Genomic DNA, 20190 nt, shown 5'->3' on the forward strand with positions numbered 1-20190 from the left:
AACCTATGTTTGTGTGTGACTATGTGACTATGTGACTATGAGCACGAGTACCAATGAGTACCAGTAGGGGCGCTGTTGTGCCAGAAACAGAGAGAGAGAGATAGTGCTGCACTGTTGCCTACTAATGAGAGAGAGTGAGAGAGAGAGAGAGAGAGAGAGAGATGGGATGGATGGAGATGGGAGAGGGGAGTTGCACCACTCAGTTCACACGGGTGTGATTTTTTCTTTGATGACAGTATGCCCATCAGAATGGACAGAAGCTAGGTTGAGGATTAGTTGTGTCCAGAGCTGAGCACTACCGATATCGGTCTGGTTGATATATCAGTCATTATTTGATTGATTATTGTCTCCACCAGGCCGGAGGCATGCGGGGAGAGAGTATGTTTTGCACTCCGTCCGTCCGTCCGTGTGTGTGTGTGTGTGTGTGTGTGTCCGTCCGTGTGTCTGTGTGTCTGTGGACAGCTAATCTCCGGCACCGTTGGCTTGATCGCAGCCATACTCTGCACACACACCCCCTGAATGCCACAGCTGAACCTCTGCCCCAAGGTTTTCACATTGGCCTCTTATAGCGCCACTGTCAGTGCACCTGCAGATTTTGTCCAAACATCACACAAATTGGTACACAGTCTCTCTAGAGCCATTCAATGAAACGGGTCTTTCAGACTCCATCCTGATTGGCTAAATCTTTTGAATAGGGCTCACTTGCGTTTAAATTAAATGTATTCAAGTTCATTGTTCTGAAGTAGAAACTCTTTGTCTATTTTGTTGTATACATTGATTAGAAAATGTTGCACTTTTGGTCTAGGACTGTCCAAAATTGAGATCGGACTAAAAATTCTGGGCAACAGTGATTGTATGACAGTACTTTGCCCCTCTGCTGTGTGCTGTACTGTGTTTACTCAAACTGTTAGGAATTTAGTGAAGTCACTCAATTGATATTTGATATGGCTCTGGATTAGGGGTCATACTGTATTTGTCATGGTTATGGCCTAATATTCTATTAGCTACAGATTTCTTTCATTGTCTATACTTTCCTATTTCAAGGATATTTTCAGTCACACTTAATTCCCACCACAACTTAATCTTCTGATTGAGTCAAAACAACCTCAGAGGAGCTATGGTTTGCTCAAGTCAGCTCAAGGTTAAGTTAAACAATGGCCATGTATGTATGTCTGGTTATGTGTACCAGTGTTAAACACCATCCCTTATGCCATTGTGTCCCTTCATCAGATGAGTGGGCGGTTTGCAGGAAACCATGACTGCCAACAAGAGTTCCAAGGCTGCGCCTCGTGCAGGGGAGGCTAAACCTCAACGAGACACCCCAGACAGGTCAGTGACTGATCAGCATCTAGGTAGTGCTGTCACAATCATGGCATTTTAGTTGATGATTCATTGGCATACAGATCATTGTGATTAATGATTTAACCCATTTTGGGTGGGAACCCTTTTGGTGTTTTAAACATTATGTTATAATTTAGCTATTGAAAAATAGCAGATCTACAAGCTCATAGCGCGCCACCGAGTGGCGCGCTACGAGCTTGTAGGTCTGCTATTTTTAAAAAATCGTGAAAATATTTATTTCAGAAAACTGGAGGATTTAGAAGATTTTTTTTTAAATTTCGAGGTCAGGCCTAAATGGGTTAATTGTATTTTGGGGATTGAACATTCAACGTATATAAAAAAAATCACACCCGTGTGAACTGAGTGGTGTAAGGTCTTATATAGCCTGATCAGCTGTGGTCTGACGTAATGTCTGACGTAATGAAATCACACCCGTGTGAACTGGGTGACCGTAGCAACCATGCTCATTTGGTACGAACAGACAGACAGACAGACAGACAGACACGTAAACTAACAAAGCCAGTCGTAGGAGTGGTTTACACCACTCAAAAAGTAGGCTTTTAGGTTGCACATGACGAATACCTTAAAAATACAAAGAAATTGCTGACAATGACCAGTACCAATAACCCCAATAAATAATGTACCATGGCCAAAAAAGGCCATAATATGTTGAATAATTTGACACTTTAAACATTTCGTACAAATTATTAAAAGAATTGTGAAAGTAGGCAATATACAAGCTCACTAGCTTGTGATGCATTGTGAGCTTGTAGATCTGCTATTTAATTGTGACAGGCCTACATCTAGGATGGGGAAGGTTGGTTGTTGGTGAGGTTGATGATTGATGCCACATGACATGTCATCAGATGTTCTATGTCTGTCATAGTCCCAAATTAGATCCTTTTTGTGTGTGCTTTTGTTCTGAGAAGAGAAGTGAAGTGAGACATTTGAGAAATATGCCAACGTTGAAGAATTTCTTTCCGAGAGGGATCAATTCACAGCTGTTTTCCCCTTTCTTTTTTTCTCCATTCATGGGAAAGTACAGCTGTTTGATTCTTCAACAATTCTGTGATAGGACTTTCCCTGATCCTGTAAGGAGGATTTGATATTCTGGAATATGGCCCCATTGACGAATCTGAACTGTTAATAATGAGCTGAAGCATGTTTTTGTTAACATATTGAGAGGCAAAGTCCTTCTGCTATAGAAGAGAAGAAACAAACAAACCTTAATAACATTATTATCATCAGTGACCTTACTCAAATCAATTCCTTGCTGAATGATTGATATATAGGAAAACAAGATTCTGTATTTTATGGATTTCATAATTTGTAGATCATTTGTCATCTGATTTGGAATGGATGAGTAATATAGTTGTGATGCTTACAATATGTTAACAGGGTAGTAAGGAATGGTTTAAATGGTAACAAGCTGCTCACTTAGTAAACAGCGCTCACCATTGAATTATAGAAAGCAACTCCAACATGGATAATTATGGTAAACTTGGCTATACAGCGCAGTGAGCGCACCTTCACAACTACCTATTCTATCTCACACTCGGTGACACTTGATTTGTCATTTGAATATTTTCTGTATTATAAAGCTATTATATAGCTATTATAAAGCATCTCCTTTTCACAAAAGTGCACATCATTCAAGTCATCATGTTTTTAATTGTAAAGAAGGTCACATATAGTATTGTAGACATACAGTATGTGTCTATGGAGTTAACATTACTCTAATAGACACCTAGGTGTGCATATACCAATGTGTCTTCCCTGTGTATTTTTGGTTTATTCTTGAAAGCTGAAAGCCTTTGAGCCAAAAGGCCCAATCCAAATACACCACTTGAGTGACATCATAATAACCCTTTTTTTACATAACAAATCCACACAAATCAATTTCCATGTTTTGCCAATTCATTCCTATTATACGTATTATACCTATACTTCATTGTAAAACAGTGTTGCGGAACAGGGGTCTTCAACAGGTCCCGGACCCGGGCCGCCAAAACGTTTGTGTGATAGGATATATTTTTAAACATTAATCACTTCCCTAGCATCCCTATTACAGAGTGAAAGATCAGGTTTACTAAGTATTGACGGTTTAAGAGGTTCCATGTCTGAAAATACATGAATCCAACACTGATAGTGCTGTCAAACGTGTATCCAATTATGTAGTGGGGGTCCCTGCTTCATCTCTCTCTCAGCTAAGGAGTCCTTGGGCTGAAAAATATTGAAACCCCTGTTGCAGAAAGAATATTGGTTAAATCGCTTAGTTAACTATTGCACTTCTACTGTACTTACTCTATGTTCATATAACTACCTGTCTGAATGAGGATATAAGCTGTTCTCTATGTAGTTTCAATGTAAGCTTAGTTGAAATACTCACTTACAAAATAGATGAGGTGGTTGTAGTTAATGAATAGACTTGTAGTTATCCAAGTATGTGAACTCGTGGGTAGTGTTGGTAGTGTTATGTTACCGTATGTTAATGCTAATACAAAATCCCCAAAAGAAATGTATGCAGTGTTTCAGCAGCAGAGCACATAACAAAACCTTGTTAGGTGTGTGTGTGTGTGTGTGTGTGTGTGTGTGTGTGTGTGTGTGTGTGTGTGTGTGTGTGTGTGTGTGTGTGTGTGTGTGTGTGTGTGTGTGTGTGTGTGTGTGTGCGTGCGTGCGTGCGTTCGCGTGCGTGCGTTCGCGTGCGTGCGTGCGTGCGTGCGTGCGTGTGCGTGCGTGCGTGGATTCTCAGTAAGGGATGATAGACTTGCAGATGTCATCAATCAGTGATGAAAAGTAATAGTGCGTGACCGGCTCTCTCCATCCTGGTCAGCAAACAGGAAGTGGTTTGTGGCCGGTATGCCCTGGAAGCCTTAGTGGGAGGAGCCAGCAGCCAAGTTGTCACTGGCACTGAAGCTCTGTATATGTGTGGTCGACCCAGCTGAAGCTCTGTATATGTGTGGTCGACCCAGCTGAAGCTCTGTATATGTGTGGTCGACCCAGCTGAAGCTCTGTATATGTGTGGTCGACCCAGCTGAAGCTCTCTATATGTGTGGTCGACCCAGCTGAAGCTCTGTATATGTGTGGTCGACCCAGCTGAAGCTCTGTATATGTGTGGTCGACCCAGCTGAAGCTCTGTATATGTGTGGTCGACCCAGCTGAAGCTCTGTATATGTGTGGTCGACCCAGCTGAAGCTCTGTATATGTGTGGTCGACCCAGCTGAAGCTCTGTATATGTGTGGTCGACCCAGCTGAAGCTCTGTATATGTGTGGTCGACCCAGCTGAAGCTCTCTGTCCACTGCCAAAACTGGACTTAAAAATGCTTGTCAGATCCAGACCAACAGAATCAGATTCTACTGTAAAATCCTAACTTTGAAAATGTACAAATGTATCCAACCATTATTGGTCTATTTGGTTACATTTGTTACATTGGGTTATGCTAAAATGCATGGATGCTGTCATACACAAGACAGTTAACACAACACAAAACATAATGGATTATCATTCTTATGCTACATATTTTAGCATTTCATACTTTCATACTGTCAGGTATAAAGCAGCTTTTCTCCAGCAGTGTCCAAGCATCCAACAGACTTTATTGTGCATGATGGTACACACTGTTCTTTTTCTATGACGAAACGGGTGTCTGCATAGCAGTGTGTTAATATGGTTATAATAATCATTTTGTTGTTAATATGAGTCTTGGCACTCGGTAGATAGATTGATAGATTCATCCCACGAGGGAAATCCAGTTGTCATAACAACACCACAGTTCAGTCAGGACAACTCATGAATGGATAGAATATATTTTTATTTAAAGGGATGGTGACTAGAGGCGGCGGTGGCTCAGTGGTAGAGTTTCCAGATGGTAACCGCAAGGTCGCCAGTTCGAACCCGGGCTCCCCCAGAGTTAGTGTCGAAGTGTCCTTGAGCAAGACACTGAACCCCTAATTGCTCCTGATGTGCTGGTTGGTACCTTGCATGGTTTCCGCCGCCATCAGTGTATGAATGTGTGTGTGAATGGGTGAATGTAATGCACAATCTATGTAAAGCGCCTTGGATAAAGGCGCTATATAAATGCACCATTTACCATTTACACCACAGTTCAGTAAGGACAACTCATGAATGGATAGAATATATTTTTATTTAAAGGGATGGTGACATAAAAAAAAGTTTTTGTATATATAGGCTATATATTTCTTTTAGGTTTTCTGAGCTCAATTGCACCCAAAAAACCTGAACATTCAAGTGCTCTGATTTTCCTGTGGAGTGTGATGTAAGAGCCAGCAAATCCCATATATGACAATGGGATTTGCCAGCAGATGTCACTGTTTTCACTGTTTTGCGGTTTTCATTGCAGCTCAAAAGGCTTCACAGACATAGAGAAAATCCCAGACCACAGAAAATCCACTGAATGTTCAAAGTTCAAGTTGTTTGGGTGTAATTGAGGTCATAAAACCTAAAATGTCATGAAACCTTAATTTTATAAAATGAGCAATATATTTATTATGGTTTGGCAATGAATTGGATCATCTTTTATGTACTCTGATAATGTGCATCAGTCCCAACCATAGGGACTCTGAATCCCCCGTACATAACAGCAGATCCAAAACAACAGGTGGTAGCTGGGGTGGTGGTGGGTGTGCAGCAGTGTTTGAGCAACACGGCAGTGGTGAGTGCAGCAGCACTGCAGCAGCAGCATGACAGCAGCAAAGCAAGCAGGAATGAGCAGTGCAAACTTCCAGATTAAATAGAGCGGTCTGAGAATGAAATGAGTGTGTGATTGGATGAATGGATGTGGACCTTAGAGTATATATGAATAGAGACGGCACCCGGAGGAAACCCTGAGGCGCAATGGACATAGTGGCCGAATTTGGTATTGCAACGCTGGGCCAAGAACATGAACGCGCTGGTCCGTTGACTATCATTGCGCACGTTCATGATGACACGTGAACGCGGTTTCAGTGCAATGGCAGCGCGTTCATGTCTTTGGCCCAATCAATCCCAGAATGCACTCTGTTCCTAACCGGAGGAGTGAAATCGCCTCATGCGCTTCTGAGCAACTTAATGCAAGTGGATGGAAGGAGAACTCGGGTGCCGTCTCTATTCATATATACTCTAAGATGTGGACGTGGAGTTGAGGCCCAATGGACGGCCGCCAGCAACTGCACTGAGTTTCCTGACTGAACTTGCTCTGCACATGTCTGTGACAGGCGTGACGCTCATTAAGCGACGTCAGCTTAATTAATTCCCACACAAACACACATATTTCAACCTCTGCCCAGGTTAAATTCAAGGTTAGGTCTGTCACGCCAAGCTCTTCAGTAATTATTATTCTTTCAACGATGTCACAACGCAGAAGCAAAGCGTTGCCAGGCGACAGAGACGCCAAGAACTGGTAAATATAAGACTGGCGATTCTGGATTAATAACCAGTAAGACGCCCGAGGGCGAGAAGCGAGACCTGAGGGCGAGATGCGTGCACGGCACTGCACGCATCCACATGGGTGACAGCAGACTGCTGGGCGAGCGCTGGCGCTTTGGCATGGGGGGTCAGATCAACATATGGAATGAATTCTGTACTGGCCATATATGGAGCATGTCTTGAGTGTACACTATACAGGGTTTGATGAGGTCAGATCAACATATGGAATGTCAGAACAGGTCAGCTCCATATATGGAGATCTAAGGGTGGCAGCGGGGGCAGTGTCTTGAGTGTACAGGGTTTGATGAGGGCCCAGGTAGGGCTGGGCCTTAATTTTCTGGCCTGTTGAGAACTCTAGTTTTCACCGGCTGCCGGGCGCGGCTGCACTAATAACTTTGGGGCAGGCCCGTCTAGAGTTTAAATGGACAGGTATCAGTCAAAAGGGAGACATCGAAGAGGCAGGATGGATGGATCATCATCCCTGATGATGTCACGTGATGTCACGAGGGGGTCACCAACCAAACAACTGACTAACTGACTGACGGGAAATGCACGATTACATAGTAAATGTGACCTGCGGTCGCAATAACCTAATAAAACGTCTAATTCGATGCAGATGAATCAGCACTCAAATAAAGTCTGAGTCTGAGTCATTTCAGTGATTATAGAGAAGGCAATGAATGACTGTTTGTCCAGTATTATATTTGGGTAGTGACCAAGGTATTATTCTCTCTGAATGAATGACTTCACTTCTTGTAGTTGACTGTAAAAAATATCCTGCAAGATCCCTGATTCGGCCTGATTGAGACAATGGTAGGTGTTTACACTTACTCAGCGGTGGCTTTGCCAGCCCATCAACGAGGCAAGGGAAGAGAGCAGCTAGATAATAAATGGACCTGAATATTTGAATTAAAATACATTTTTGTATATAACATTTTATTTGACCTATTTGTTTCACATCTCAACTGAATTATAGTACATTGGGTACAATAAAACATTTAGGCTAAAAGGATAACACAAAAAACAAATCCTGGGGACCATTGTGGTCCTCCTATGTATTCAATTCAGAGCATAGAATACCAGTAAGACGCCCTGAGGGCGAGAAGCAAGACACGCTCCATATATTGCCATATATGGAGCGTGTCTTGAGTGAGTGTACAGGGTTTGATGAGGTCAGATCAACATGGAAAGAATTCTGTATTGGCCATATATGGAGTGTGTGACGGACGCGAGATGCATGTTTTCATAGTAAACTGCGACCTACCGTCGCAATTAACACATGAATACATGTCATCAATAAATAAAAATAGCTATATTTACAGATGAGAAAGAGGGAAGACAGCAGCAGTGTATGACCCCTCATTTCAATGGGAATTCATATGTAACTCCTCTTGTAGCTTTCTGATATATGTTTTTTTCAGGGCTTATTTTAAAGAAACAAGTGATTAACATCCTTAATTCCACATTGTGGTGGCAGAGTAGTAGAATGAGGATTTCCAATGTTTGTCATTTTTTATTTGAATCACATCTCGGTTATATTAACCATCCCCAATATAAAATGATTCCATGAAAACAAAGTTGTTCTTTAAATCCACACTACTGACTAAACTATCGATTTGAATGCTTAAGCTATGATCGTAATCTGAATAATCGTCATACACAAATATGTAATTATCAGTAGTAACTGAAAAGTAAATATTAGGCTACTGATCAAAGTCCATTATGACCTGTTACCCATAGGGGTTGAATTTATGGGAAGTGAGTCAAGTGACATACACGGAAACTCCTGGGTAGTGCCTACAGGTTCCCAGGTGTTATTAACAATATCCCCACCCTAGAGCATGTGAGAAGCAAGAAGGGCAGGGTGGAGAGGTGTGAAGCCAGATCTGTCCCAACCTGCATCCCTGCCTGGATCATAGTCCACAGCCCTCAGCTTCATCCTTCCAGTTCAATGCTTGTTATTTTAACCAAGGCTGTGACATCAGATCTCCCAACGCCTCACTTTCGCAAGAGTCAGCTTGTTGCCAAGTTGTGACAGAGTTCCTGAAAGTCGATGAGTGTTTTAGGTGTCAGGGACCTGCGAGGATTATGAGGAAAGCTGTGTTCTCTCTCTGGGAACCTCTGTAGCAAACTACGTAAGAGTGTGTGTCTAGTGGTGGTGAACAATGATGTAGTCAGCATTGGCCATGGGACTATCAGCCTGCCTGCACATATCAGTTAGCCTTTGGGTTCGTAACACAAGGATTAGGAGAAGAGCAGAAAGGCTTTTTAGAGGTAAGGCTGTCGTATGTCATGTCTTGGTTTGTGGTATGATAATTCTTTGTGTGTGGGGTCCGCTTTAATTTTCCCTAAATCATTTTAATTACGTGGAAAAATCTATAGAGGCCTTTTTCATTCTAGATCTGTATTTGATTTGGCTTTAATTTGGATCTCATACTGCCAAAGTTATGTCAAAATACACAGTACTTTCCATTAGTTATTGAATGAGTGCGGAAAGTTCATACTTTCTATTACAGTACGTCAGAAATATTTAAAGGTTTATGGTCATACATACTGTAAGTTTTCTTCTTCTATTTCCTCAAGAATGGTTTTTTGAGTGGTGCAAACCACTCCAACAACCAGCTTTGTCTGTATGTGTCTATGTATGTGTGTACCTGTACGTGTGTGTACCTGTACGTGGGACCCAAAAAAATGAGCATGGTTACTATGGTCACTGACATTACGTCAGACCACAGCTGATCAGGCTATATAAGACCTTGCACCACTCAGTTCACACGGGTGTGATTCTTTTTTTTTTTACATTTGAGGTTGTAGATTTGACAAAATGTTCATCCAATGCTGCAACTCACCTGAGGTGACTAATGACGTTTCTCATGTATTTAAGACTCTAATTCTACATAGAGCAATTATAACTTTCTCAAGTTAATATTTAAAGTTTTTTGTTGTTGTTGTTGTTTTAAAGTTTGCTATACAATTTAAAACGTGGATGTTCTAAGAAAGGAAATGCTTTTGAATGAGATCTGGCACCCCTTTAAACACACACCTCTGTTGTTTCAGGTGCCAGTCTAGTACATCCCCACCACCCATCCTCTCTGCAAACCAGGCGCGGTGCCAGCAGACTGTCCTTGACGACGGTGAGAGCTCCGCCAAGCAGAGCAAGTACGTGAAAACTGACGGCAGGCTCCTGGGGCGTGCCGGCTGGAGTAGCAAGACTGCTAGCCTACGCGGTGGTTCCTCGCTTTCTGCCGACTTTGACTCCCATAACCGACTCACCAAGTCTCAGAGCATCGGGTGCCTGGACAACAGGCTCTCTATATACAAGCCCCCAGCTGCAGGCCAGGTGTGTCAGGAAAGCCAGAGTACACAGGAGCAGAAGCAGACCCAGGCACTAGGGGAACTCCCAGGGGGAGATGGACTTAAAGGTGGACCCCTGAGCTGGAGCACATTCTCACTGGGGCCGTCCTATAACCAAGGCCACAAGCGGACCCTGTCTCAGGGTGTTGCTTCCACTACTATCCGTAAGAAGATCTCAGAATGGGAGTGCAAGAGGGTGGCTCTGCCTAGGATGAGCTTGTGTCTGGATAAAAGACCAGGAGCAGAACGCGTGGGGGGCAGTGAGGGCTGCCCTAGCCTTCTCTCTTCTCCCTGCAGTGAGAAGACGTTTGACTTCAAGGGGGTGCGGAGAATGAGCACGGCCTTCTCGGAGTGCTCCTACACAGAGACGGAGGAAGAGAAGGCTGTTGCAGACAAAGAGGTTCTGGGCCGCTTCCAGAAAAGGCTTGGCAAGACAGAGGCCTCAGGAACATTCCTGCGTTCCCTGTCTGCTCGGAAGGAGACATCGGCAGTCCTCAACAGGATACAGAAGATAGAGCAGGCCCTGAAGGAGAGCCCCAGCCTGGCCCCTCCACAGTATCTGAACAACTGCTATGCTCCAGACAAGACAAGACAAAAGTCCTTCACGATAGGCGGGCCAGAGGACTTAGACAGTACATGCACTAGTAAGCGCAGTAGTATTTGCTCTGTGACCACGGAACCGGACACTCTACTGGTATGCGATAAGCTCTCTAAACTCAGACAGAGGTTCAGTGTGAGCTCAGTAAGGTCTGAGAGTCCTGAGCCAGCCGGCCCTCAGACCACTGGGGGTGCACCAGTCAACCCCCTGCCGAAACCTAAACGCACTTTTGAGTATGATGCCAACCGAAGCCAGAAGAGCACGTTGTCAGCCAATGGACTACCTCCTAGCAGGCCTTCTGAGTCCCCCCCACCACTGCCTTCAACGCCTGCGCCCAGCGTAACACAGATGCAGAAGGCCAAGGGATGCTCCCCCAAGAGGTGAGACAAGAGAATCAGTGTGCTTACAGTATGTCTTTGGTTATTCATGAAAAATGAATCATACAGTTACAGTATTTCACGGTTTGAATGCTTTAGAATTGTCTGTCTCAAATCAGTCCCAGTATGGTTGTCTACCTCTGGTCCTCTGGTCCTACATTCTCAAACAATAAAAACATCTGCATTTGTAATAAATAATAATAAACAGTATAGTGTCTCAGCCAGTGCACAGAACATTATGCTCCCTGTGAGCATGTAGGCTACTGTATATTAGCCTGGCTAATAAGCCAGACCGAATCAGCCGTTGAGTCTGGCTTATTAGCCAGGCTAACTGTATATATGTATGAGTTATTTGTTCTTTCTATGAATGGTAATATTGTTATTAATATGTTACATTGAGATTGATTGGTGATAGCTAGCCTACTATTGATTCCTGTTCATTTTAACGCTATATTTTAATATTAAAGCTTTGTAGTTTTAAGGGTTCAAATAGCCAATCAAGATTAAACTAGATAACGTATTCTTTTCCAGTAGTAAAAGTACGGTAAAGTCAAATCCTCAGTGGTATTTTATAAATTTCTAACCCTTAATGGGTCTATTTGGTTACATTTGTACACTCTCAACACGTGAATAAAAGACCACTGACAATGAAGATGTTATTGTGTACTTAAAATGGACTAATGACCCTTCTTGTCTAACAATATAAACATACTTATTCTTATTACTATAGTGCACTGCTTTTTAACTTTCATGTAAACAGGCATGTCATTAAGAACAAATACTACTAATACAATACAAAGTCATGGCCTCTTGAGGGAGAGGCGTTGGTAGCGGTGCTAAAAAAAGACACGGTTAAAATTAAACAGCAGGTTCAAACAACATGCAGGCACAATAGGAATTTCCACAAAGACTAAAACATATATGTACTGTATATATAGGTGTAGGTGTAGCTAGGAGTCCTCACTCTGTATGTTCCTCCAGCAATCCTCAGATATGATGCCTTCAGTCCAATGAGCGTGGACAGCGCCTTACTACGTCTTCCTGTTGTGCGATTAAGAGGAAATCCTTTAACATCCCTGACTAAGGCTGACTTAGGCTGTGTTTAACATTCCTGTGGCCGAGGAAGTTCTGACCATCCTTTAAAACCACAAGCCATCATTGGAGCGACAGGGCGGACATTTCTGCACTAATACTGTATAAGCTGTACAACTGCACCACTTCAGCGTTGAGAGATCATGTGCTAGGTTGTGCACGGTATAGAGTGCATAATGCTGTCTGCTTTTTTAACAGTTTTAATGCCGTGATTAAACAATCGTTTTCCAGATCTCCCTGCCGTGTTTTCACTAAGAGCCACTGCGCCGATCGCCGAGTTGCTTGTCATGAAAATCCACTTTAAAACGGTGTAATCGCTTGTCGTAGTGTTAAAATATTCCAAAGTGGTGATCCCAACAACCGAGCGGAGAAGGAATGCGCGCGATGCGCAGCACTGCCACCATTGTAATGCATTGGCCTCAATTTCCCTTAATAGCCTGTGCTCATTAGCATTTTCCCCTCTGTCTCTGAAAAATGTCAGCTACGGGTTTAACACTTTTGAGAGACAGCTAAACTCATTCAAATCACTCGTGGCCTTGTCTTGGTTCTACAGTAATTGGCCAGTGGAGGATGTCAGGAGAGAGCCAGACCTTCTTTACTATTATCTCAACACCATGACTCTTTCTATTTCGTTGTCTGTCTTACTCTTAACCTTTCTGTCTTTCCCGGTACTCTGTGAAATTCGAATGTGTCTTTTGTGTCCTTTGACATTAATTTTCATTCCTTTCCAGGGAGTCATGTGAGTCAGAAGATGCTGCAAGCCTACCTTCCTCCCACCCATCCTCACCTTCAGAGAATGGCACTGGAAGCACAGAGACCCGCAGTCGGCCCAGTGGCAAAAGCACTTTAAAAGAGGAGAATGCCTATGAGGACATAGTAGGTAAGCACAGCATCACAGCACTCTTGGATCCAGTAGACATGACCACAATCTGGCCTATAACCACTTAAACCCTGTATAATTTTTTTGCGCAGGTTTTCAACATTTTACTTGAGTATTGGTATCAAATTGGTAACTTAAAGTACCAAAATTAGGCCTGGGCCGTGGCTCAGCGGTCCAGGCACCTTGGCTGGTAATCCAGTCTGGCAGTGTTCCGCGGGTTCGACTCCCGATCCCGACGGCCTTTACTGCATATCTTCCCCCCATCTCTCTCCCCATTTCCTATCAGCCTACTGTCTGTCCCTCCATAAAATATACAAAATAAAGGCAAAAGCCACACAAAAAAAAGTACCAAAATTAAAACATTTTTTCAAAAGATTTAAAAATGGTCAAAATCTTTCAAAAATAGCTGATCTAACCCATGGCCACTGAGCTGGTAGTCTACTCAGCCATGGGTTGTAGAGTGTCCAACCTGAGACTGGGAGGTCATGGTTCAATCCCTGGCTTACCAAAGACTGTAAAAATGGTACCCAGTGCCTTCCTGCTTGGCACTAAGCATTAATGGTTGGATTGTGGGTAAGTCCCTGTGACAAACTAATATCATGTCTAGGGGGTGTACTTATGCTACAGAAACAGGAGATAGACACCTGACCTATGGCCCGCATGGTCCCTGTTTGTTCCTAAGGCTACACTTACAAGCTCACATCTTGTTGCATCGCGATCGCCTATTTTTGAGTGGTGTAAACCACTCCTACAACTGGCTTTTTTGTGCAGAAAAAATGAGCATGGTTGCTATGTTCACCCTGTTGTAATGACGTAATGAAATCACACCCGGGTGAACAGGGTGAACATAGCAACCATGCTCATTTTTTCTGCACAAACAAAGCCAGGTAATGAAATCACACCCGGGTGTGATTTCATTACGTCAGACATGATTTCATTACATCAGACAGACCTTACACCACTCAGTTCACACGGGTGTGATTTTTCTTTAATAGACAAAGAATAAAATAGGGTTAATGTATGTTTTGTATTCATAATCTAAATCTACAAAGTAGAACCATATAGAGTAAAGTAAAAGAGTAAAGTAAAAGTGTAATTGAGTAAATGTACGTGAATGTAAATGTTACTTTATACACTACAACAATGAGGGTCACTCAGAGGTGACTCAGGTTTCGGTTGTGCTGTAAATCTAAGTTATGCTCATTATAACAGTAACCTTAGTTTAAAGGGTGTTTGAAAATGATTTAGCTGTGTTTTAATGATAAGGGCACACAAATGGGCAGTGACATTATCAGGGCAGATTCCTCTCCTTATCTCTTGTATAGCAGTGTGAGGTATAGAAACAGTCCACAGAGATGTGTTTTTCTCTGTGTGTTGTCATGTAATTGAATCCTCTAGCCACACTAGGCCTGAGGGCTTCATTTATATTGTTTCTTAAATTTGTAATACTTCAACTGCAGCCAGAGACCGTGTACAAAGGCACTGTAAACACGCTTACAGTATATTAACCTATTTACTTTACTTTTATCTTAATAATAGATGTCCTCATTTTACACCCAATTAATTTAGTATGGAACAAGATTGAACAATGTGACAATGAAACTGACAATGTTGGAATACTTTATACTCTATATTTTCTTTTAGATGTGTTCTCTCTAGCAGCAGCTCCTCACATTTCAATTGCTTAAGGGACATGGTGTGTGTAACCGTGAGTTGCACAGATTTCAGTGCACAAAGAGAGACAACACAGTAAATTCCTGAGTATTCATTTAGATCTGAGAATGTACGAATGAAACTAAATGGTCACTCACGGGTCCATTCGGTCGCATTCGTAAACTCTGTGTGTTAAATGTACACTCAGGATTTTACAGCAAAAGTGCTTGTTTGAAGGGCTGGATACGCTCAAGAGCCAAATTCCTTTCCGCTAGGAAATGACCCGAGGCCTGCTGCCCAGTGAAAGTGCCAGTTCTCCCAGTGCATATTTCACATGGTAGAAATGTGTGTCAGTATGAGAATAGTCTGGCCTGACCATCATAAATCCTGTCTTTGCTAATGAGGCTTGGACGTGAGATACAGTAGAAAGTCAGCATTGAAAAGTATTTATATTTTATATCAGAATGTAGGCACAGCAATGAGCAGCCCATGTCTTCCTGTTTTTGCAAATACTGCCAATCAATCAATGGAATTCATATTATGATACAGACTTTATTTCTGACCTGGCTTTGTATTCCGACAGTCAACTCAGCCAGAGCAGGAATTCATATGCAGGGGACCTGGTTGTCTTTGATGTACGCTCTAACATAGCCTCTATTGTTCCCTAAAAACCACCTTGAGTGGGGTATCCACAATTCAGTCAAGAATGTTTGTGATGGCTGATTATTTCCAGGTACATACTGTACATCATTCTTTATGAAAAGATGTCTCAGTGGTTGTACTCTGGATGTTTTTCAACATAGAGCAACATGTTTTCCATGATAACGATAATATTCTCTTACCTGTGCTCAAAAATGTTTTTTGCAATGATAGATTGTAATGCTAGGGGTCTGTACGTGACCATAACTAGCATTGTTGCCAGACAGAGCTGTTGAGAGAGAATAAATATACCCAGGCATATTTTGTTTATCTTACATCCACAGCCTTATTTATACACACAAAGACAACGATAAAATTGCATTTTATCAACTATTTGATTTAATGCATAGATTAGACATTACTGTCCTGGCACACAAAATGGTAGGCAGTCCTGCTGGGATTTCCCAAGAGCACATGGAGGGAGCTGGCAAAAATACAGCCAACATGGTCATTGCGTTTTTCACTCTGTGTTTTGGTTCATGAGCCTAGAAACTTCAGTGCCTTCTCAGCAATGAACTTAGAGTTTCTTCAGTAGTGAGGTCACTTGCCGTGACAGCTCAGTGTGTGGTGGCACTCTAGAATGCTCTCGCCTTGTCTAATGGGTCAGCTTCCATATTTTCCCTATAGGGGAAATACAACAGCTGATCAATCAGCCAAGGCTGGGTATGTGAGAAAGGTGATTATCACATGATGTAGTAATCAGCTCCTGTTTCTTTTTTCTTTTTTTAATGTTTTTTTTTTTGTGGCTTTCGCCTTTATTTTATATATTTTATGGAGGGACAGACAGTAGGCTGACAGGAAATGGGGAGAGAGATGGGGGGGAAGACATGCAGTAAAGGCCGTTGGGATCGGGAGTCGAATCCGCGGCACACTGCCAGACTGGATTACCAGCCAAGGTGCCTGGACCACTGAGCCATGGCCCAGGCCCAGCTCCTGTTTCTAATTAAAAATCACACCTGTGTGAAGTGAGGGGCGCTCTTATCATTGTACATCATCAAACATCATTTCATTCCGGCCAATCAGAATTTGCGTCCTCACCTTCGTCTTCAATGTTTGTGTTTCGCAATGTTTGTGTTTACACAAACACTCAAAATTGTCCATTCATTGTCAATGGCATTTAATGTTTGTGTCCAACAAAAGCTGGACATCTATCGCCCCTCAAAAATGTGAATTTTCTTCCAAGCGCACACTGTTGCAGTCATAGTTGAAAATATGGTCCCATGTTTTTGTTATTTCTAGTGCTAAAGAATTTAAACTCCAAAAATACTGTGCATCCCCCGGCATAATTTCTCCCATGTGGTCACGAGCAGACCGTCTTCAGGGTGGATGCACTCTATGGTTTGTGGTGCCGCCAAATGTTTATACAGAACTGGAGCTCATTTTTTCGTCCATTGCACATTCTTGTTTACCACATGAATGGGTGAGCGGTGCCACTGGAGCTAGTCCATTGAGGGGGATGTTTTGTCCAAGGTCATTTTTATAGGGAATAGTATAGTTTGTCCTCTGTCTCGCTCTGCCCAGAGCATCTATTGTGTAAACGGAGAGGTACAATCACAGTGTGTTGCTGAGGTGTGTCCCTTCCCTCCAACTAATGTGTGTGTGTGAGATTTGGATGTTTGTAATCAGAGGAGTTGATTAGTACCCTCTAGTACATCAAGCAGCCGCAGAGACGTATCATTTTCCCAGCAGGCTTTCATTACAGAATTGCTTTAGTTAAATGGAATCACCAAGGGGTCACAAACTATTTCTGCTCTCTAACTTTAATGACACAGACAATCACCCAGGAATCTCATTTCATGTGACACAACACAATGTTTTAAAGATCCTTGTTAACACGCATGCATGTGCGTGTGTGTGTGTGCATTTGCGTGGGCATGTGCATTTGCACATGTGCGTGTGTGTGTGTGTGTGTGTCTTTCAACCTCAAACAGGTTGTAAAATTAACCTTAAACAGTTCTTTGAACAACAAACCGCTACCTGCATGTGCTTTACGGCGTCTTTTAACACAGACTGTCATTGTTCGTATTTCTCAAGTTCACTGGGTTTTCCCCTAAAATGTTCAGGAGGATATAAGGCACTAGCTAGCATGTAGTTTCTTGGTTTCTTGGTTTCCTTTGACAGATAATACTTTTCTTTCTTTTAAAAAGTTCCCCTCTGCTTCAGTCTCAACGCCATCTGGCTCTGTTTTTATTCTCCAGTGTGGTTCCTTCACTTTCTCACAACCTTTTTGGACCTTGCCAAGAAGCTATTCTCAGTCTGTCTGAATGGACATGGACTATGGTGTTACACAAGCCTTTTTGGTATTGAAGTTGGCGCTCTTCCAAGTGACATCAGTATGAGTTGTGCACTGGTCTGTAACATTCTTGCACTTCTCATCTCTGTTATCAGTTATTGACTGAAAATACATCTTCAACGCAGTGGGAAAATCCACACAACGTTGTAAAATGTTGTAGTTCACATGTTACATCTTCTTGTTGTGAGGCAAGAATGAGACCTATAGTGGAACTGGAGTAAAGGTTGCTGATATGGATTTTTCAAAGCCAATAAAGATTGCGATATTTTGTAGAACAGGAAGACCAAAATCAGCAAATTATTTTTTCTCTTTCTCTCAAAGATTAGGATATCCATTAGCTCTAAAAGGCATCTGATTCCACATCACATTCATTCTAGGCAAGCATGTTTATTGTTTACATTTCAAGCACTTGTGAGACTGTGCAACAGTGACACTTGGTCTTGAAAAAACGCTATTTCCGTGCTCGGACGGACCCAGCCAGGGACCCAGCCAGCCAGTGACACACATGGCTGCACCACTCAAAAATCCATCATGTGATTTCCTGGTTGAGAACCAGAGACGAACAGATGACCCTCTTCTGCTGTCTCGTCCATCTCTCAGAGCAGACAGTTTGCATGCTTGGACGGTGACTCACCAGCAGCCCAGTGTCCAGGAGTTTTAGCATGAGCCCAGCCAGAAGGCCTAAAGGGGGCTGCAGGGCCTGCAGCCAACAGTAACTGTTTTGAAAAGAAGCAGCTCACTTCAGCCAGCTGAGAGTGACCTTTGGCTTGCCCTACTTAACCGCAGGGAGCATCTCTCATGCCCCCGACACCCCTTACTGACCCCTAATTGGCCTCTGTTGCCCTGCAGCCACCCCCTGTTTTCTGGACGAATAAAAGGGGATAAAACAGCTTGTGTTTGTGAATAGTTTCATAGCTGGCATGCAAGTTTAATTGAATGCTTATTTGCTCCCCCACAGAGAAGGAGAACCCATATGAGGATGTGGACCTGAAGCGCAGGAGTTTGGGTTTGGGTCGGAAGTCTTGTCTGTTACCAGAAAGCAACAGGTCCTGGACCTCCATGGACAGGAAGCTGAGTTCCCCTCCTCAGGTAATACCAGCTGTAGGGACTGAACTGAACTCTGGTGTGTTTTCCTGTGGTCAAATTAACCTCTGAAATTGGGGTGTGGTTTTGAATCTTGGAAAAGTCTTGTTGCACAGCAAGATTTCTCATTTGGTGCACTGCAGGAAGCTGTTTGATGTGTTTATACTTGGGGAGAGTCCAAAGAAAGGTTAGTCTGGAAACTTGGCTTCTTTTGCTTTAGTGCAGACACACTATCTCACTGTAGGAAAGAGGAATCAACTTTCTTTGAAAAAAGAGAGCCCTTTTCACCTAATCCAATAGGAAAATTACCTTTAAAATGGGATTGGGATAAATAGTGTTTTGTTGTTCTTATACTACTTTTGTGATTCACACTTTCCATTATTTGTATCTTTTCCCGTCACTAGCTGCCCTCCAAACCCAGTAGCCAGTCCTTGTGCCTCTCCGGTCCCAGTGACAGGAAGAGCCATCGGTCATTGCAGCTTTCCAAGCGCCACAGCCATGACAACATGCTGCTGCTACCCCAGTTGGGTCTCTCCCCCTCTTCTTGTGGCCTGCTGGAAGACCGCCTTTGTAGCACCAGTGACACCTTGGCCTCCCATCGGCACTGTAGGATTCCAAAGGTAAATGCTGGTTGTTCCTGTATTAAAGATTGCCGTGATGTTGTCGCCCCTAAAACATGATCATCAGGTACTATGATTATACTAGGAGAAATATTTTTTCAAAAAAAGAGTACAGAAAGTGTTAAAATTATGTTTTTATGTGGCCACACCCACCAGTTCATGAAGTATGCCTGCATGGTTTGCCTGGTGGGTGGTGATGGGCAGTGATCCACCTGAACTGAAGCTGCACCCACAGCTGTTGTTGTATGATAAAGGGAGAGGGGTTAGGGGAGGGGATGAGATTGTGATGTCACATTATCTCTGTCATTTTGACCTGGGCCTCGATTGGGTCTTTTGAGAAACCAAAAATCACACCCGTGTGAAGTGAGGGGCGCTCTTATCATTATCAACATCAATTACAACATTGAACGTTTAACCAACGGGTGCTAATGTTTGTTTTAGTCCTCAAAACAAACATTACATTTCTCTTTATTGTCTATGGTGTTTTCTTAAACAAGCATCGTTCAAAGACACACATTAAAGCTGTATATAGGAGGGGCTAGCGCCCCTCAAAAATACACAGGGAAGACATATTTCAATATTCTAGCAACACCTGGGGGTCTATTAGAGTAAAGTTACTCCATAGAAACATACGAAACAGAAAAGGTAGAAAAATCACAGCACTCCATCTGGGGGGGCCGGGGAGGGTCTTATTCTTTTCACATGTCAACCTTTCTCGAACACAATACTCTAGTAGGGTAATGTAACTACTGCTTACAGTAGTTACAGTAAGTCT

The 20190-nt window shown here is 42.8% G+C and overlaps 1 protein-coding gene across 6 annotated transcripts in view; it reads left to right on the top strand.

The window, feature by feature from the left end:
• The window catches only part of dennd2b (DENN domain containing 2B), a 64517-nt gene that overhangs the window by 15640 nt on the left and 28687 nt on the right, over nucleotides 1–20190 (top strand). For 4 of the 6 annotated variants that reach the window (XM_079498051.1, XM_079498052.1, XM_079498050.1 and 1 more), the window contains exons 2-6: nucleotides 1231–1329; nucleotides 9824–11098; nucleotides 12919–13067; nucleotides 18671–18801; nucleotides 19200–19415. In XM_079498051.1, coding sequence (XP_079354177.1) covers nucleotides 1256–1329; nucleotides 9824–11098; nucleotides 12919–13067; nucleotides 18671–18801; nucleotides 19200–19415 — 1845 coding nt within the window. In that variant the 5' untranslated portion in view covers nucleotides 1231–1255. Of the gene's footprint in view, nucleotides 1–1230; nucleotides 1330–9823; nucleotides 11099–12918; nucleotides 13068–18670; nucleotides 18802–19199; nucleotides 19416–20190 lie in introns of those variants that run through there. The other 2 variants (XM_079498054.1, XM_079498055.1) reach the window with 2 other exon arrangements.

This window comes from Electrona antarctica (assembly GCF_951216825.1).
Source record: "Electrona antarctica genome assembly, chromosome: 3".
In the NCBI taxonomy this organism is placed as follows: domain Eukaryota; kingdom Metazoa; phylum Chordata; class Actinopteri; order Myctophiformes; family Myctophidae; genus Electrona; species Electrona antarctica.